The sequence below is a fragment of the Botrytis porri genome (assembly GCF_014898465.1).
Source record: "Botrytis porri strain MUCL 3234 chromosome Unknown BPOR_007, whole genome shotgun sequence".
Lineage (NCBI taxonomy): Eukaryota > Fungi > Ascomycota > Leotiomycetes > Helotiales > Sclerotiniaceae > Botrytis > Botrytis porri.
In genome coordinates this window covers 2,176,654-2,197,526 of record NW_024066081.1, presented here as the reverse complement: position 1 = coordinate 2,197,526, position 20,873 = coordinate 2,176,654, and the positions used below count along the sequence as shown (strand labels likewise).

Here is a 20,873-nt window from a genome sequence, read left to right as displayed (position 1 = left end):
AGTGATGTACATACATACATACATACATACATACATATATACATACATACATACATGACTCATGCATAACAAGTCTCCATCTGCATCAAAAATGAAGTCATCAACCTCCAAAAAAGATTCGCAATTATATGCATGAGTCGGTTTTTGTACCTTACGTGAGAGGGGGTTGCGTACAAGTACAATGTTAGAGATTAAAGATTAGTCCCCATGCGCTCAAGTTGTACACACACACACACATATATATCGAGAAACTTATTAAATCATGCATATACACATAAGCTCTGAAGCGACGCCAAAGGTGAAGAAGAGAAAAATATCCTTTCCATGAATTGAAACTATTCGCGGCAGCCGATGATTGACAAAGCTAAAACTCAAACAGAAGTATATGAAGGGTATATCCAGACGATGCGATCTCTCGAAATCATCTCCGTGCCGTGTGATGGGCAAACGCCAAAGCAAAGCCAAAGCCAGCAAGCAACCATGCCCCGTCGAGCTACTAAAAACTACTATTACAAATTTGCCATCGCCATTGAACCCTACCAACCCATTCCCCTTTCCCATAGATGCGTATAAAAAGAAAAATCCCGCCGCATGTCTTTAAACAACCGTAATAATCTTAGAAATAAAAATCAAACAAATCCATCCATCAAACAACTACCCTTTAATTAACAATCTCCAATGCCGATGGAAAATGCATAAACTTTTTTCCCAATCCGCCGTAATAAACATGCCTTGTCCAACATGCAAATGTAATCTTTTAGAAAAAATTCCGCCCAATGCCTGACTGAACCGGAAAGTTTGGGCTTGCGCCTCCCTTTGTAAACCATCCTTTTTATCTTACAGTGACTGCCCCGTAAAGCAAATGAGAACACATTCATAATGGTCTCATGGGTATCGTTTGATTCGTAAGAAATCGAGATGATGGAAGAAATAAACAAACTCCCTCCTTCTAATCCGTTTGTGTATGGATCCATAATAATTTTTTGTTTGTTGTTTTAATGTGTTTAAACATGTGCGTGTCTAGTGTATTTAAGCATGTTGACCCGGCTTGCGGAGGATTTCTTCGCAGTTGGCGTCAAATCGCATGTTCCATAATCGAACTGATGCCATAAACTTCTCGGTGTGTTCAAGTTGTCTATCGCGTCCGAAGATAGAGTCAACGAATTCGGTACCGGCGTTCTTGCCGAGTTGTGTTGTTGCGGACTTGGTTCCGCTTCGGCCTGCCTTCAACATAGGTGCTTCGCATGCCTTAAGGAGTTTCTTCAACTTGTCTGTCAAGCGTTCTCCAGACTCGATGAAATCGTCGACCATTTCTCTGTTATCTGGTTGTCGAATGCGTGGCATGCACTCTTCTGCACGCTTGACCTTGCCGGCTAATTGGATGAGTAATAGCCAGAGTTCACCGGCCATATCGGATAGTGGGGTAGCAGGACCGTGGTGATAGACAGTCCAATCGTAGATCCACTTGCCAAGACTGTTGGCGTCGAAGACACTGCCGAGGAGCATGATGGGTTCTTCGGTAGGATCCCAGTTTTTCAAAGAGTATCCGGCGGGGATGTGGTGTCGGCGCGCATCGGCTTCAGTGGCCTTTTCCGGGGGCGGTTGAGGTTTAGTTCGAGTTGATGCGGCCGCAGGGCGAGTTGCTCCGGGTCGGGTGGTCGCTGGTCGTTGAGGTGTAGCTGTTGTTGAAGTGTTTCGACGATGTCTGTATGGTGACTCAGGATCTTCAGCATACTTGGGGCTCTGGTTGTAATATTTATCAGTACCATGACTACTATATTTGTAAGTTGTGTGCGCCGCCGATCGACGAGGAACTCTGCACAAATATATTGTCCCGTCTACATCTTCTAAATATTCATAATATTCGTCGTCCTCGGCACCCCCATGAGGGGTTCGGTGGGAGTAAGAATACGGAGCCTTTGTCTCATGACGCGGCGGCGGTGATGACCAAGAACTTTTGTTTCGACTCACATTTGGACCAGCACCAGTGGCGTAGTATCCGTTTGAAGTAAATCTAGGAGAGAAGGGCCTCGCCTCAGTAGCGGACGCTCTATATGTAGTAGTATCTGCATAGCTTGCATGTCGAGAGTGAGTTCGGAAGGGGTGTCGTGAAGAAGAATATCCCGGAGATCCAGATGGTGAACCGGCAGGCGAAGGAGAAGCGCTGGTGGAGAAGCCGTAGTAGGCGGCGCCCGGATGGCCGGGAGGTGTGGTATATGAGAAGGACATGTTATCCTATTATGTATGTTGTGATGAAATCTTGAGAAGAGATGAAAGAATACCCTGAGAGGAAAAGGGTTGGAAAGGAAATGGAAGAAAAACGAGAAAGGTCTAATTTTTCGCGCCAATGGATCGAAGACGCGATAGAATGTGACAAGCTCGTCACCTTGGTATGTAGTCGGTACGAGAAGAAGGAGGAGAGACCTTTATCGTTGATCCACACATGTCAATAACTGCCGGTTGACTCCTTCAACAGGATATCTTTGCACAGAGTTCGGAGTCGAAATAATAATCTCGACTTCGAATGTTCTAGTAAAAGCTAGACGAATGGAGTTCGACAGCTTGAAAGATATTATCAATCGTGTGTGTGTGTGTGTGTGGATTTGGTAATTCGTTTCGTTCGGGATTGGGGGTGAAAACTATCTTTCTTTTCTTTCCTCTCTCTCTCTCTCTCTCTTTCTTTCTCTCAAAATTTAATCGAGTGAAAATTCGATCGGAGAGAAGATTGTAAGAGGTTGGGGGAGTTCGTGTATTTTAATATGAATTGGATGTGTGCGCGGATAATTTTGGTTAAGGGTGGGTAGGAATTGTGTGTATGAGCCTAGTATGGTTCTTAGCCAGGAATAGCAAAAAAAAATTTTTCTTTCCTCTCTGCAGCCAACACACAAACCCAACTCTACCCGAAAATGTGCAGCGAGTGCAGGACAAGGTTCGTGTGCTCGTTCATCAGCCACAAGGGTGAACAGGAATATCCTGGTAATTTAAAGTAAAATAAAAACCCCCAATAAATGAATTAATTTATCAATTCATCCTAGACTGGAATTAGTATTAAAAATATCTTGATTTCCTTCAACGAGCTTGGAAAGGAATGCGATCGTGTCTTGATAAAATAATCGATTCAAGGGGGGAGAAGAAAAACAAGAAAAGGAAAGAATCAATAAAGCAAAGGCTGTGCTGTGCTTTTTATTGTTCTCGAGAGAGTAATTGGATGAATGCCATTTTCCAAGTGAAATAATGGATGCTGAATAGTGGATGATGATGAATCGATGAGTGGATTCAACAGATAAAAAGATAGCCATTGTGAGTAATAATGATACAACAGAAGAAAGCTGGAGTACGAGTAATGATGATGAGGTAGATGTTGGTGGAACGAAGTGGATGTATGTATGTATGTTGAGAATGATGAGTAGAGTGAGGAGATTGATTGGTAAGGTGTGATGAGGGAGTATGGATACGAGTACAACAGACAGGCACAGATAAGTTTGCACTGTCTGGTAGGTAGGTAACGGATGAAGAAGAATGATAGAAAGAGAGTAGGTAGTAGTTAATCATACATATCACATACCTACGGACCCAGAATATCAAAAGAGATAGATACGACTCGAAGGGTCTTCCTGACTTCCTGCAAACTTTTCCCAATATTCTCGTTGATATTGATTGTATTGGCGTGGTATTGTTAATATCGTGTGTTGCGTTACTGCCCACTATGACCAACACCCTTCTTGGTACCTTTGGAGGAATAGACTTTCGACGAATGAGAGAATTTTGATGGAATTGTTTTCGAATTGGGTTGAGAATGTGCGAATTAACTTCTGGGATTGTCTAGAATAACCCTTTATCGTTCGTGTGTGAAAGAAGTTAAAGAACCCCTGGGGCGCAAAGTTGATAGAGATTTGGAGTCAGAGTAGACAGTCTGTCTGGCTTGACTCTTGAGCGGGATGAAAGCAGTCTGTGCCCCGGCAGAGTCGTCTTATCGCAGGGAAAAAGTCCCCTCGTAGCGAAATTGAAGAGAGACAATGTGGATTGCGCTATTCGAAAGAAAGAAAGAAAAAAGAAACTTTAAAAAAGAACAAGAATTCGAAGCTTGAAAATCAATCTTCTGTGTGACGCCGGTATGGAATTAATCCACGCACAGATCTTCGTAGCTTCAACTCGTTTTGGGATCAAGGTACCCAGACGCCAGAAATTATATCAACGGTTCAACGGGGAAGAAGTCGTTTAGTTGCCGCGGCTTCTCACGATACCGTAAAGTGAATAGCGGAGAGACCGAAGATCGAAATTGTGGATTGTAACGAACCTTCAAGGATCTAGGAGATTGAACGAAATTGAATGTTGGGAAACCTTGGGAAACCTTGGGAAACCGAGGTTGGGATGAATATGATTCGTTTGGAGATTTCTGATTGATCGAATACAATAATGTAGCTATGTAGTGTGCAGGTAAAGTTTGATGTACAGAATGTGATGATGTTATCTGGATCTTTTAAAGGTGTCCTCGTTCAAGGGTTCTCAGCATGAGAGGGCAATTTTGGGTGATGGCAATGGTGGTGGTGGTGGTGGTCGTGGTCGTGGATATATTGGGTGAATTCGATTGCTCTCAGGCCATGTGCTGTGTGTTCGTTCATCCGCTCTTCTCGGCGTGGCAAATTTGATTGGGCGCTTTGTAATGGTTGCTATCGACTTTTCGATTATGAAGATCTCAATATTGTCTACTAGGTACCTCTGGCTAGGGATATTGACTGAAGGATTGCTCAAGGAAGAGACCAAGTGGTCGAGTCAAAGGACAGCAGCTGATAAGATGAGGGGTTAGAATCAAATCGCTGGTGGATGCGGTGAGCGGGGAGCTGGGAGCTTTGAGCCTTGAGCACGATCTTGAAGCTGGCCACCCTTAGGGAACCCTATGGACGTACGCGTGGTGAATCAATTCAAGACAATCAGGGAAAAGTTACACCGATATTTCCATACTCCGGAAGGCTGATAGGGTCCGAGGGAATTGACTGGATATGGATATGGATGGATGTACATCCAGGAGGAAAAGACTTCTTGGTACAATACGAGGATGCACGGTGTGGATGGTATGGATGTATGGATTGATGTATGGATTGCACTTATATGCATGCAGGTTCAGTACAATAAAGAGGGGCCCGTTTAAAGTAATATGTTGGGCAGGAAGCTCGAGGGGCATTTGAGGTTATTGATGTTTTGAATGAATACCTAGGTATCAGTTGTATTATAATCTACAGTAAGAGAAGTAAGTACAAGTACATATTCGGAACTGCTAGGAGTATCAAAGTTTTGGTCAAAGGTTACCCCGTTGATCCTTTTTCCACACTACCTACATCATTGCAGGTCTCAAAGAACAAATTCCCATGACCTAGGTAGTATTTGAATGTAAGTGGACATATCCGGACTGTGCTTCGGGATGTCACACGGGATGTCACATGGAAAAGCATGTTCAGAGGTGTTCACGTTCACATTCACATTCACATTCACATTCACGCCGCTCACGTTCACTTGCTCACCACCCTCCGCTTCTGGTAATAACTACAATGAACAATTCAGGACTAGAATATAATCCCAACTGTTCTTGTCATCTCCTCCCTTTCCTCCATGTTCATCGATATGGATTCCATGCTCTTCGTCTCCGGGGGTTCTTGGAATGATATGTACAGTAGATTAAACAGGGTTTTGAGGGGGGCGGGACCCGTCTACAAATTAATTTATATTTATATCGAGATAACCCTTGAGGAGTGATAGAGTGAGAAAGAGCCAAAAGAGCGAGGAAGGCCAGGACAGCCAGGAAAGTCAATTTCATTTATCATTCCGCCAATAAAAGTCCCCTGAGAACTTACGACTCGGCCGTTCTCTCCACCCAAACCATGATGCGGAGGATACGATACCTACCTATAACCTACCACATGAAAGTTGGAGCTTCTTGGGATGTCACGGAATGATTGAAGGATACGACCACCATCATAGTACCATGCCATCTCAATTAATCACACGCTGTTCATGATTTATCAAAGAGAGAGATATAGAGAACGAGGATTTTCGTACTCGTATCACTGCTAAAGAGGAAATCACTTCATTTCCAGTGCGATTTATTGGATTTTATTTAATCCTCAACTTGAGTGAGGTACAAAGATCCGAAGAAAAGGGTTTAGATGGTTCCTTTGGAGAATCGACTCACAACAGAAAGAGGGGATCACGAATTAAGCGTAGGGTTGTAAGTTCATAGGAAATGGGCAAGAAAAAGAAAAGATTCACACTAAAGTAGTGATGCATATCAACATGCTTTTGTCATGCATTTTAGCTGCAGAGTTGCCGGACCTCGCATCAAATGAATCCTGGAACGGACAATGATGAATTGAAAATTCCACGGCGGCGGCGGGTTCTTCTTGCATAGAACTGTTCATAGTTCATAATGTACACAGGCATTAGAGATTAGACCTAACCCTAACGAAAGACGAATGCAAGTGCAAGTGCAATCGCCACAACATTAATAACTAGAAAGTAATAATAAACGTAGGTAGATGTGTAATTAATGTTTCTTTCTGTGGCTATATTGAGCACACATCGGTGATTTCTCATACCTTATCTAGTAATTACCTATCAATGGATGATGAGACTTATTATTAAACTATTAACTATCATTACTTCGTAATTACATATATTTACTACCCCTCCTAACTTCCCAACCCTCCACAATCATCCACCAACAAAATATATAATACGACAGCGGTGACACCCATCAATTCTTTGGTTAGATTTCGAATCTTTCTACCATTGCGTCTTAATAAGCCCTGCTTCTTGGGATTTGTTGTTTTTTGCAGAGTTTTCATCCAAACTTTCGGTGTGCGAATCTTCATCTATTGGAGTCAGTTTGGTGCAAACTTTCCTTCACCGTCTCGATCATATCTTCTTATTTTCACTACTTGATCGACTCCCTTACTGTTATGCATCAAAAGGCTCTCTACTCCTGTACTTCTGAATCATGAGTGGCTGGAGTCCTCTTGGATTCTATCAACAGATTCTCCGATCTTATTCGTTTAGAGAATCCTTGTTTGCGGAAACCAACGTTGTACAGGATCAAGCAGCGAGAACATACCCTGGTGCCGCTTCCCGTTGAGATGTACTCTAATGTACTATATGTACACACATTGGCTAGATCTCCTAGCTGCCTGTACCCGAATTATTGACCTACTGCTTAAGGAGAAAAAGTCTTTCTCTCTTGCATCGATAGCTTCAATTTTCAATTTTCCATACATATAAGGCTTCTTCCCACACACTGTATAAGGCGGTCTATGCACACGTGTCGTACAACGGAAGGCCCAATATGTATGTTGAATGACGTACTGTAGGTCTAAAAAGCCCAGAATGAGAAAGAAAGAAAGAAAAAAAGCATTCATCTTCCCCTCCAGTTTCTCAAGAAGCCAGACATTCTATAACGCAAAAGAGTCTAATTTTCACGTTTGCCGCAAAGAAGAAAAAATAATGTTTATTGGTGGGTATGACGATAAATTTTCATTTCTGCCCAAAAAGAAAGTTTGCCTGCTGTAGCCGTTTGGGCAGTTTATACGTGTGGGCGCAAATTCTGGACCTCGAAAGGGTCATCGGATTCAAGAGGCGCATTGAGAGTCACAAAAAAGCAGCCAATCAAAGTTATTGCGCAACTTTAGGAGCTTGAAGTGTCAGCCTCATGAGACATTTCCTACCACACAAATCATACTTTGGGTCAATTTTTTGCTGTTTGGGGGCCAAACAATATGATAGGTGATACAATAGGAGGACTGCCCTCGGATTATAGGGTATCCGCGTTTCATGTCTTTTTTGACTCATCTTATCCGAATCTTTCGGAACGTGGTACTTGTTCAGCCTCAACCCGTGGATACAAATAAACGGGTGGTCGGGCGAGACAAGGCAAATGGTTTGCTTCTTAAAATGAGGTCGAGATTTCGAGACAAATGGTTGATGACTCTTAACTCCTTAGTAAGCCTCATATAAACCAGCCTCTGAATATGATGGAACATCTTTCACGGGGTTTCTAATATCACTCTTTCGTCGGTTGATCTACTACTCGTTATCACTATCACAGTCACTATCACAATCCAGTCAGCTGGATGGGTCTGTGATCCCGCCCTATTGATCGGTCAAAAGGCAGACGGCCAAACTTCTTTTGTGGTAGGTAGAAATGAGGGGCGGGTTCCACTGGTCCAACCGAATTAATGAAGCGAGATTCACATCGCGGGGTGGTATCCAAAGTGAGGGTATCCCGTGCTAGAGATACTTGCTCACGTCACGTTGCCATTGGGTTAGTGCTCACAAGTGCGATTATCTCCGTTATCGAACGAGTTGGGATCGGAGTTTGGACCGGAGTGTCTTTATTGATTTCGGAAATATTGAAAGTTTGCTTCGTACAGTAATCGATTGTTTGACATCACGCACGAAGGAGGGGTACACTTCCTTTTTGTACAGCATCCAGAGATACCTCTCACCTCTAGAACTACTATATCAGCATGATGTTATTCAAACAAATGGTTTTGTAAGATTTGATTGATTTGATTGAATCCGAAGGGCCATGGACTGTACTCGGTATTTCGATAAGAATCCAGCGCTAGATTCCCATCGTCGATGGATTCAGAGATCAGTAAGTCCTGAGAACTAATCGTCGTAACTCTTATTTCTTGAGTCACACCTCTCTTGTTTAATCTAAATACACAGCATCCACTCTTTGGCTGAGAACATTCATGTAGTTCTTCAAATAGACAGATACAATCTCAACGGTGAGGTCAGGTGTATACACAAGATAAAACATCATCAGATTCGTACAACATCAGGGTGGCGGTTATCTCGGAAGTGCGATGAGTCTCGCGTTATGAGGTGGTATTTCACGGATTGAATCCTTATGGTACCGGATCAGATGCTCGATGAGAGGATGAATGAACATACTCAGGTTCTCAATAACAATCTGCCAATTTCTACGCGATCTCGCTTTACCACATCTAAGTATTTCCATTTTGCGAACGAATTACAGCAATATTGTCTATTACGTAGCTGAATTTTCTCTATTCATCGCCATCGACCTCTTTCAAGACCCGTGGGAAGTTCGCCACTATCATAAACTCGATCTCGTGATGTGCTAGGTAGGTATGCATCCTACCAGGAAGGAGATCCAAGCCAGCACTTTGTTGGGTTAGGCTGGATAGTTTGATACTGTAATGGAAGGCGCAAGCATTCGCCCATTCAAGTGAATGTCAACCAAATGGAGTCCTGCTTGATTACTACCATTTTGATGGACTATCGTACTCGATACTCAAATAGTAGACCCCTCATCCAAGCATGATTCCGCTTCGCCCCAGGATTATTTACGAAATCTTTAAATACACTGCGTGAATATGATTGAGCAATCCAATCGTTTCACCGTCGGATGACTGTATGAAAGAGTCGATAAATATCATTACCCAAGTAAGCTAGCGCCAAACGGTACATCTTTAGCGCCACTCACTAACGACGCCACTTTCCACCCAATTCCTTCATACGTATTCAATCACAAACGAGGAAGAAATCTATATTCCTATCAAAAATTGGCCTGCATTGCGCAAAAGGAATGAGAGAATTTTCAGCTAAGCGGCTTGATGGGATCACTGGTGGATGACGAGGCTCGATTTTGAGTCATGATGGGTAGTAATGAGTCATGCATATTCCTTTTAATATCATCCAATTGACAACAATCCAGTGGAAGGCGATGCTTATTTTGATAGCGGAGGCATTTGTCAATAGAACTTCTTGTTGCGCATGTATTGATGTGTGTGGAGCTCAGTATCTGGCGGCAATCTTCATGTGGATAATCACAAGATTCCTTCTCTGCAGAGCTTAGGGTTGGGCAACGCCGAGTAGAGTCCTGGACGAGGCTGCAAGAATAAGGTAGGCAGGATTGAGCGGGGCAAACCCAGGTCAAGTTGAATCAGGTATAGTCGAAGTAAAGCAAATCCAATCGTCAAGCGATGTTGCTGACGACGTTGTAGGTCGTACGTAAAAATTCGGAGACAGGCAAAGACTAATGATGCATGGTCACCACTCATCGTATTCTATTATTCTCGATAGACATGCATGGTAATTCAAGAGAAAACTTATTCGATATTGCGAATCAACTCGAATATTCTCAGTCCACGAATGAAGCTTCACCTCATACATGTACATCACATGTGCATTCACAAATTGTCAACACAAGAGTAGAAGTAAAATCTGACCATTTATCTTTCCGCTTTCACATTTCCCCAAAGCCGTTAAATGCCATCGCTGAAGTTTTTAGCTGTAGCTCACTGCAACATACCTACACACTCATCCTATCAAAAGTATCTCATCTCTCGCCAGGTTTCTCTGGGTCCTCTTCCATCTCGAACTTCCAAGCTTTCCCGTCTCTATCTCTTCTAACCCCCTATCTCAAGTCATTCTCTACCTAAAAATGTACTATACCTTAATATCCCTATCCAAATTGGGAAATACAACAGGAACAAACGGATAAAGAACATGAGCAAAAGAAAGAAAAGATAGCAATGACAACGGAAAGAGAGAAACAATGTCAACAAAGAAAATTTCAAGCAAAAAAAGACAGCAGGCCAAAAACACAACATCAAGAAAGTAATTAGGTATCACGTTTCAAATCCTGAACAACACACTTTCTTCTCCCTTTCCGCAATATAAATACCCCCCCTGCATTCCCATCTCTTCCACCCACCCACTCACTCCACCCAACAAACCCCCCATCCAATCCCAAACCCTACCCAAAACAAAAAAAATGAACACCCTAACCCTGGCCCTCCTAATCTGCGGCCTCTTTACCCTCCTTCTCCTCCTCCTCCTCCTCCTCCTCCTCATCTTCCTCCTCTACGGCTGCCGCAACCCATCGCAGAAACACAAAGATGCGGTGAAGATGCAGATGCGCGAGTGGCCGCGCGAGAGATGTAGAAGGGGGAGAGCACCGGAGCAGCTGGAGAGACAGCATGGGGTGTGGGTATAGTTCTTATTTTATCTCCAGAAGTGAGAATTGAGAGGGAAGAAGAGGAGTGGAGGAGATAGGTAGGAATTTCTAGCTGGCTGGAGATTTCGGATGAGGAGTGTGGATATGGCATTATAGTTTTTTTCTTTCTTTCTTTCTGATCTTTGTGTTTATGTTTATGTTGAAATGGGCTTTGTATTGTGTGTTTATGAGGTGTGAGTAGTTAGGAATCTGGTACATCTGGTGATGTGACGTCAATGTGATATCCTCAGCTGCCAGTCAACAGCATAGGGCCCAAGGACGTTTTCAAGACCAGACCACTGATCTGATCGAATCTTTCCTGCAGATAGCATATCCAACAAAATAACCAACACTGTATATCCACATATTCTGCTTACGAACAGACGCGGTAAGAAACAGAATGATATTCTTGCCTCCATCTATCCAACTCCAGATATATTGATCCACCAACCCGTGAACCTCTCGACACGAGAAAAACTACTCGACGACTTCTTCACTGGACATTCGAAGCAGCAAGACAAGTAATGAACCCAACTTTTCATCCTCAGATCACTGTATTTCTGATGGGCAATATAAGGTCCACGATCGCATGGATTTCGTATTGGCTGGTGGAGAGATCACGAGGTATATATGCTTCATGTGTTGTTTATGAATGTGGGGAGTATGGGATGCTTATTGCTGTATATGTAGATACCTATGTTTGAATCTGAATGATGTGGTTGATTAATAGGAGAGTATGGATACAGATGAGTGGTGGTTTGGATGGGTGATTGATGATAGCGAATAATGGATTAATGGGAGATTAAGAAATCGAAGGCAAGTCAAGTTGTATCGGGAGGTGGTGATTGGAATAAGAAGGGGGAAATGATATTCTTGTTCAGAAGGTATAGGAGATTCAAGGCTGTTTCATGGTATGGTGATTAGGATACACTGTGTCTGTTTTCGAATCTCAGATTGTGTTGACTAGGTTACTAAGTATTATCTAGTCCTGAAATCCTGAATATATAGATTGTTCCCGCTGTTATATGAGTCTCGAAGAATGGATAGATATGTTGATTCTTGTAAGGAAGTGAATGGAATGGATTTAGTTCGGCGTGTACATGTGGCCATGCGCAAATGTAACCTTGAAACTCCTGGGAAGAAAGCTTTCTCGTTTGGCAAATTTCTTCGAGCTTCAGGGCTACCGCCATGTGTGCTATGGGCCATTGATCATATATCCAATACAATGACAGTCAGCTATCCAAAACTTATAGGACCCGATCGAAGGAACGAAGTAGACTGTTAGCTTGAATGTTTGCAATGATGTCATATGTTTACAGACATTGATTACCAAGTAGCTTTACTCATTGCTGCTTGATCAACTGCGAAGAAATAAGATGATATTGCATATCACATCCAGATGGAACTGATATGTAGTTGATTTGAGTAGGAAACAAGAAACGAAAGTGGTAAGTGTGAAGAAATCGAAGTAGCTCAAGGTACCTGTCTCTCTGTAAGCGAAACAACAAGTGGAAATCGAGTACCCTTTAAGAGACTTCTTTCATTGAAATAAAAATTCATTCTAAATTGAATATTAGAATCTAAACCTATTATACGAAAATGTGAGCTTTCTTTATATCATCAATGAGGACTATATATAGTCAATACCATATGGAAAAGAGAACTGGATTCTTGTTTCGATTACGTAGAGCCTGTCTCGAGCCTGTCTTCCCCAGTCTGCTCTAGATGACTAAGCCCACATCAAATTCCACACCACGTCTCGGGTTGGTCGAAGCGTATTTCCGTATTGGGATCGTATTTCGGATTTCGTATTCGCCTATGCGGAAAGTCTGGGGGTGAGATCACCAGTGGGTGCACGGACTCACGGGACAGCTTGTAAGTAAAGTACAATTTGACATCAAAATTTATCAACTTTAAAATTTAATGAAAATTCAATAATATCTTGAATATTCTCTAGATAGATACTCTAGATTTATTAAGTATCAAAATATAATATATTAAAAAACAAAATAAAAAACTCAAGATTTGGATTCAAAAAGCTTAAAATTATGTTTTCTCATTAAAAAAGTTAATAAAAAATTATATATTCGATTATAAAGGCTTCAATTTTTCTTTTTTTAATTCAGTCCTTGTAAAAAAATAGAATTTTTATATTTATAAACTATATTTTTCAATTTGAAAGGAATTTATTCACAGATTGAATTATAATTGAATTATCAAAATTGACCTTTCCAGTGTAGAATTGTGCTTTATTTACAAGCTCTTCCGTGAGTCCGTGCACCCGCTGGTAGATGGAGATTGAGAAAAGACATGCTCACTTGGCGGGCTTGAAATAAGTACGTACACTCAAATGGTTGCAGATGAGATGTAATCCCGTCAATTTCTGGGGTTTTCTTATCAATCTCATTTTTTCTTGCTGCTTAGTGAATTTCCTTATATATAATAATCATCTGTTCTTTCCGTTTCCGAAGAATTCTCATTCCTCAAATCGTCAAAAGGTCGCCGTACACCTCGATTGAGTAAAACAATAATTGACCCCTCTCTGGTATCTTGACGAACAGAAAAGGATTCTAGGCATCGTCGACGACAACAAGATCTAGGACTTGAACACGTCGCTTGATCAGAGATCATTTCATTTTGATATCTCTCAAACCATTAGTCTTTTCTTCAAATCACGAGTTTGCCTGCCTGTATATTCATCATATTGATTTAACTCCTACATTCCTTCTTTGTTTCTTTACTTCTTAGCGACGGTTACATTAAAAAGAAAAATCTCGCCACACCTCATTTATTTCAGCTCGAGATCTGATATAGTGTCAACATGGATAAACAGAAAATCAACACCGATAACTTCCCAGCGACACAGAGTGATGAAGACGCAGCGACACAGAGTAACGAAGATGAAGTTAAGGACAAATATTCGAGTCAAGCGCAGAATCAGACATCATTCACACATTTTATGGTAATAAAATCGAGCCAAGTTCCTCATAATGGCTGTACAAACTAATACATCTCGGTAGAGAATTTTCTCATACTCGACTACGGCTGATAAGGTCGTACTAATCATTGCTTGTCTTGCACAAATTGGGACTGGAGTTGTATGTTGATATATTACTTGATATTCATTGAAGATTGCTTGACTGATATTTTATATAGACTTTACCGCTCATGAATATTGTCTTTGGTAAATATATGTCCACTCCGATTGAGAACTATTAACTAAAGGTCATGGTAGGTAAATTGGTGGGCAACTTTTCAGACTATTTTTTACCTGGTACGACTACTACCAAGGCCCAATTCACCAGTACCATCAACAACCTTACGTTCGTGAACCATTTTTCTTTCCAGTTCTTTCTTCATCGTATCCATTTCTGTTCAATGCCTCAAATGCCTTTGTGATCTACGGACTACTATTTCTGGAAACGGGCAAGTGTTCGAAGTTTCCATTATTACAGGGCTTACTTCGCATATGAGATTGGAACTCTCAATGTTTCATAGATCTTTGATGTGTTAAAACAGATTCCGCACACCAGATATGTCCCATAGATCATATGGAATCAAGTGGTAAAAGGCTATCAATAGTTGATGTCTCATTGTTGTCAAAGTGCATTCTAGACCAGCGGAAGCCCACAATGTACTCGATGTAGCTTTTACATATGGAATTCAAATTCTAGAAGGCGACACATAATTAGAAAGTACAAATTGAACTAACTTTTCGAAGCTTATTCGTTACTTATCTGTTCATTGCAAGATGGGTTTTGAGTTATATTTCAATGTTCACATTTCGCCTGGTTGGGCTTCGAATCTCCGCCAAATTACGACTCAATTACTTAAAGGCGTTATTCAGCTTACCCGTTGGTGTCCTTGACACTCTACCAAGTGGGCAAGCTTCAAATACAATTACAACTACTGCAAACATATTGCAAGTGGGGATTTCAGAGAAACTGGGAACTATTTTACAATATTTGGCATTGCTAATCACAGCCATTGTAATTGCATTCACGTACAGCTGGGCATTGACTTTGGTAACCAGCTCAGTTCTCATATTTGTTGCTTTAGTTTATGGTAAGACTTTCCACTTCTCTTACACTGATTTCTCTCCATGCACTTGATACTTTTGTCCCTCTTACGTTACCATCGCTGATGATAACAGGAACCGTCGTACCAATTGTCATGAAAATGTCAAAAAATGCCGAGCATGCCGACGAGAAAGCATCTGGAGTTGCAGGTGAAGTTCTTGGGTCAATCCGAATGATTGTAGCGTGTGGTTCTGAAAATCGGACCGCGAAAAAATATGCTGGATGGGTTGAAGAATCTCGAAGGCGAACATTGAAAATGAGTCTTTGGGTAGGCGTCCAATTTGCACCACGTATGTGTTTCCAATGGGATTATTTCTTCTTTACCGGCTAACAATTATTCAGTCATGTTTGCCGTTTACGCGTAAGCATTTAATTCCTCAATGATTTGATTCGGATTAGTGTTCATCTTCCCAACTACATGTCTTCTTCTCGCATGCGCCGAAACCAAACTAATCATTTATACCAGTACAATGGCATTGTGCTTTTGGTTCGGCTTTCGGCTATTTTCAGAAGGCCACCTGAAAAATGTTGGAACTATACTCATTGTATTGATGTCTGTGGTGATGGTTGCAATGGCAGTGAGCCAAACAGCCGCACCTATCATGGCTGCTGGTAAAGCAGCCACAGCAGCCACGGATTTTTTCGCGGTAATCGACACACCTAGGCCCGGTACCAGTGGGCTCAAAGAGCCTGAGGTATCAGCCCGTGAAGATATCACTCTCAACTCTGTTACCTTTGCCTACCCGAGCAGACCTCATGTCAAGGTTCTCGATGATTTATCAATGAGGTTTGAATCTGGCAAAATCACAGCCATTGTGGGAGCATCTGGTTCTGGTAAGAGTACTATCGTAGGTATGTGTAACTTTTATTGTTAAATTTGATTCCTCAACGTTTTGTACTCTGTAAATGAGTAATTATTGACGACCTACGACTAGGTCTTTTAGAAAGATGGTACAATCTCGAGGAACAACGAATAGTGATACCTCCAAGCGCTATGAGAGATGAGAAAAAAGATAAGAAGAAAGAAGAACGACCAAAGACTCCCGAGGAGTGCGATGAGAAACAGGATCCAGTTGCTCTATCCGGTATTATTGCTTGTGGAAGTAACGAGTTGAGATCCCTCGACCTCAAATGGTGGCGAACACAAATTGGCCTTGTACAACAAGAGCCGTTTATATTCAATGATACGATAGCCAAAAATGTTGAATATGGTTTAATTGGTTCAGAATGGGAGCTCGAAAATACCGACATGAAGAGGAAGCTTGTCATAGAGGCTTGTAAAGAAGCTTTTGCTGATGAATATATCGTAAAATTACCCTTGGGATATGATACACAAGTTGGCGATGCTGGTATTAAGCTAAGCGGCGGACAAAGGCAGAGGTTGGCTATCGCTAGGAGTATCATCAAGCGACCAAAGATCTTGATATTAGACGAAGCTACTAGTGCAATCGATGTGAGAGGAGAGCAGATTGTTCAGGCAGCCTTAGATAAAGTGAGCGAGGGTAGAACAACTATCACAATTGCTCACAGGCTTTCAACAATCATAAAGGCTGACAAGATTGTGGTCCTGAAGAAGGGAAAGCTTATCGAAGAGGGAACTCATGAGGGATTACTTTCGAACCCGGACAGCGCATATAGTGCTCTTGTCAATGCCCAACAATTATCTTTAGGAGATGTCTATCAAGAAGAGTCTAATTTGGTGGAGACAACGGACCCCCTGAAACGAAAAATGAGTGCAGCGGAAAAGGAAAAGGAACAAAAAGAAGCAGTGGCATACAAACCTAAGGGTCTTGCCAGAAGTCTCGGACTTTTCTTGTATGAGCAACGCGCTAGATCGCAATGGTACTTGATGCTTGTGATAGGTGCTATAGCTGCCGGCGCTGCCTATCCCATTCAAGCCTATCTATTTGCACAAATCATTTCAGTGTTTTCATTGACCGGGCCCAGACTGAAGGCTGCCACAGAACACTACGCCTTGATGTTCTTCATTCTTGGGTTGGGTGCTGGTGTAGCTTGGTTCATTATGGGTTATTCTTCGACCATGATATCTGGTCATATCACTTCCACATACCGTCAAGAGTACTTTGAGAGTATTTTACATAAGCCGATTGCCTTTTTCGACGCAGAGGAAAACTCTAGTGGCGAACTCACTGGTCGTGTCGCTAATGATCCAACACAACTTCAACAACTACTTGGCATTAATATGGCCATGGTGCTGACGGCAATCTGTAACATTACTGGTTGCATCATCATCGCTTTTGTTTTTGGCTGGAAGCTAACTTGCGTGGTGGCCTTTGTCGCCCTTCCTTTATTAATTTTTGGTAGTTTTTATCGCATTCGGTATGAGATTCAGTTTGAGAAAATGAATCAAGCAGTCTTTGCTGAAAGTTCTAAATTCGCTGCTGAAGCAATCTCTGCATTTCGAACAGTCACCTCGTTGACCTTGGAGGATATGATTTGCACCCGTTACGAGGAACTGCTGAAGTGGCATGCAAAGGGCCACGCCAAGAAAAGCAGATATTCATCAATTGTCTTCGCCGCTAGCGAGAGTTTGGGACTAGGGTGTATGGCTTTAGCATTTGTGGGTTTATTTATCTTATTTCAAGGTGCTATAGCGTTTCGATCCAAGCTTGGAGGTTGAATGCATGCAGTGTTCCTTAGATCTAGGAACCCCTTTTTATTGTACTGCAATCCGATTTGATCTAAAGTCTCAGCTAACATGAGTGGCCTTTTAGTGGTATGGTGGCACTCTCCTTGCTTCGAGAGAATATGGTCCAATCAACTTCTTTGTGGTTTATACTGCTATAATAAATGGTGCCGAGAGCGCTGGAAGTCTTTTGAGTTTTGGCCCTAGTTAGTACTCTATTGATAAACTTCCCCTGTTCTTAGTTACTAATCTCGAGATAGATATTGCACAGGCATCGGCAGCAGCAAATAGAATATTGAGCTTTAGATTGCCGGCAGAACTAATTGGAAAGTCAGCATCGCAAATACAGAATATAGAGGGCGGGGTGAAGATAGAACTGAGAGATGTCTGGTTCAAGTACCCTACTCGTGATGTTCCAATATTTACTGGTTTGAATATTACGGTAAGTCAAATCTTAATACAGTTGATGATGAGGATGCTGACTATTATAGATTAAGAAAGGCCAATTTGCTGCGTTGGTTGGGCCTTCAGGCTGTGGAAAAACATCAATTGGTAATTTCACATTCGTCATACGGAAGACAATTTACTAAACCGGACACTAGTCAGTCTCCTTGAAAGATTCTACGATGTTCAAAAGGGTAAGATATTATGCAACGACACCGATATCTCCGAACTTAGTATTCGAGAATACCGGAAAATGATCTCGCTCGTAGCACAGGAGCCTACTTTGTTTGGAGGCACCATTAAAGAGAACATATACTTGGGTGTCGATGAGTCGACTCCGGAAGAAACCCTCCATAGAGTCTGTCGTGATGCCGAAATTCACGACTTTATCATGTCCCTCCCTGATGGCTACAATACTAATGTCGGTACCAAGGGAGTTGCTCTCTCAGGAGGACAAAAACAACGGATCTCAATAGCTCGTGCGCTCATTCGCAATCCCAAGATCCTTCTTCTTGATGAAGCGACATCAAGTCTGGATTCTGAGAGCGAGAAGCTCGTACAAGCAGCATTTGAACGGGCGGCAACAGGTAGGACGATGGTTGTCGTAGCCCATCGACTAGCCACTGTGCAAAATGCAGATGTGATTTTTGTGTTGGGTGAAGGTAGGGTATTGGAAGTGGGAGATCACGCAGCATTGTTACGGAAGAAAGGTGTATATTATCAAATGGTAAGTCTTCGAATGCTCTTCAAAGTCCTCACCCCAAGCCCATTCAAACTTCATTGTACTTACAAATTTCAGTGTCAATCTCAAGCACTTGACCGATAGACGAGTAGAAACCGCAGGAAGCGAAATATCTCATCTCAACTTTTTTGCATTAGAAGCATTAATTCCCAACTATACGGTTGGGTAGAGGACAAAAGAATCCCACTTAAATCCTGTACAATCACGATGTATAATTTAGAATCCTCTCACATATTCATCAACCTATGAGCTGGCATTTTGAGCTCGGTAATGTTGCAGTGCATATTTTGTGCATTCTGTGCATAAACTGACAGGTAGATGTAGATAACATCCAATTCGATGGTTTTTGATACGTTCCGACATTGGAGGGACTATTTTGTAGTTGATTGTAAGCATTTAAATTGGCTGGTTCTTGATTGATGGTGGTGAAATTGAGTAGGTAATTGAGAGGTACTTGAGAGGTTATCGTGAATTTGAGGTTTAATATAATAGTACACCGAGTCGTGATTTTGACCCACGCTATCCACTATTATTACCTACTGTGCGTGCACTTACCTCAGTGCACGAGGGAGGAGCTTTGGCTGGACCAATATGGTGGGGAGGAAAGAGAGGTGATTGCCACATTTGGTAGAGATGCATCACTGGCGCCGGGTAGGAAAGAATGGGTCGGATAGTTGCTAGTTGCTACTTGCAATGGTCTTGAACATGTATTGGAGGGAGATGGGAAGTGAAGACTGACTGACTGACTGATTGATTGATTGATTGATTGATTGATTGATTGATTGATCGATTGATCGATTGAAAAATGCGATGAATATTTCGGCTTGGATGGAACAAATGCAACTTGACTCAATCTATTGGCAAGAAGCAAGTTCGTCATCTCGAACTCCAAATCCAATCATCCAAGAGTATTCCTCATGTAAGGCGAAGAACATATCAAGAGGCTTTGATATTCACCGCCCTCAAACGTTAAAAACTGTAAATAATCGGGGTCTCCTTGGGGATCCACCGAGGGAAACCCACCGACAACAATGTAGCTCTAAAGGGATGGAAAGGTTGTACGAAGTATTAAGAAACGAGAGACAGACTCCATCTCAAAAGAAAGACTACTTGCCACGGTACTTATACAATACTTGGTAGATCTCCTTCAACTTCACTTCACTCCACCACGACGATTCTCTCTTTTTGTGTTGTGGCGACGACGAGGACGACAACGAAAACGACAAGAATAACAGCAGCAATAACGATTCACTCTATCAACGATCATTCGAATTGATATATTCTTCTTTTCTTTCTTTCCCTCCCCACCCATGTTGACTTGACGACCCGCGAATCTCGTATCAAGAAATCAAACCTCAGCTGAATGAAAAAATCATTTTGACGATCAACATTACTTGTGGCGTTTGGTCAAGGATTACCCAGCAGTACACCACTGAACATCACTAAAAATCAAAGTCGAGATTCGCTTGATCCCCAATTGTTTTCCATTTGGCGCTTTTCTCCAGCCTCTTAATTAAAATTACAGCCCGCCCCATCTTGTGGTCCATTGTCTACACACTCTACACTCTACCACGATTCACCACGGCTACGCTACCTCTCCACTCCTACTTTTCTACCTACCTACTTACCTAGCTAAAGAAACGCAATCTCTAAATTTTATCTAAAGGAGCCAGATCTCGGTCTATCATAAGCTATCATCTGCGTCCCCATCCCCTCCTTAGTTCAATCATCTAGAGCATCAAACTTAAACAATTTTACCATTGCGAATCGCCAAACCTTAAGAACACAATTGATAACGAATTTGGATAAGATACACAACGACGATTTCCGATTGACGAAATCATTTACGAAACTGGTTGATATGTTAATGATATGATCACGAATGAATACAAACCCCGGAGCTGAAGTTGAGAAGCAGAAGTCCCTACCTAAGGGTACGGAATA

General features: G+C 42.0%; 3 protein-coding genes across 3 annotated transcripts; 1 reads left to right on the top strand and 2 right to left on the bottom strand.

Moving 5' to 3' along the window:
- Nucleotides 1-1,029: 1,029 nt before the first annotated feature.
- Nucleotides 1,030-2,229, bottom strand: EAF01_005989 (uncharacterized protein; the record flags this gene model as incomplete). Its single annotated transcript, XM_038914243.1, has 1 exon — nucleotides 1,030-2,229. The coding sequence occupies one exon, from the start codon at nucleotides 2,227-2,229 to the stop codon at nucleotides 1,030-1,032; it is 1,200 nt and encodes a 399-aa protein (XP_038770692.1).
- An 8,590-nt stretch (nucleotides 2,230-10,819) lies between these two features.
- On the bottom strand, nucleotides 10,820-11,002 carry EAF01_005988 (uncharacterized protein; the record flags this gene model as incomplete). The annotated part of the gene is made up of 1 exon (XM_038914242.1): nucleotides 10,820-11,002. One exon carries the CDS (start codon nucleotides 11,000-11,002, stop codon nucleotides 10,820-10,822), a length of 183 nt encoding a protein of 60 aa, XP_038770691.1.
- Nucleotides 11,003-13,838: 2,836 nt separating this feature from the next.
- On the top strand, nucleotides 13,839-19,013 carry EAF01_005987 (uncharacterized protein; the record flags this gene model as incomplete). The annotated part of the gene is made up of 14 exons (XM_038914241.1): nucleotides 13,839-13,979; nucleotides 14,038-14,115; nucleotides 14,174-14,201; nucleotides 14,253-14,340; nucleotides 14,739-15,082; nucleotides 15,171-15,386; nucleotides 15,439-15,457; nucleotides 15,563-15,948; nucleotides 16,032-17,677; nucleotides 17,832-17,949; nucleotides 18,004-18,185; nucleotides 18,235-18,295; nucleotides 18,346-18,914; nucleotides 18,987-19,013. The coding sequence occupies 14 exons, from the start codon at nucleotides 13,839-13,841 to the stop codon at nucleotides 19,011-19,013; spliced, it is 3,903 nt and encodes a 1,300-aa protein (XP_038770690.1).
- Nucleotides 19,014-20,873: the final 1,860 nt, after the last annotated feature.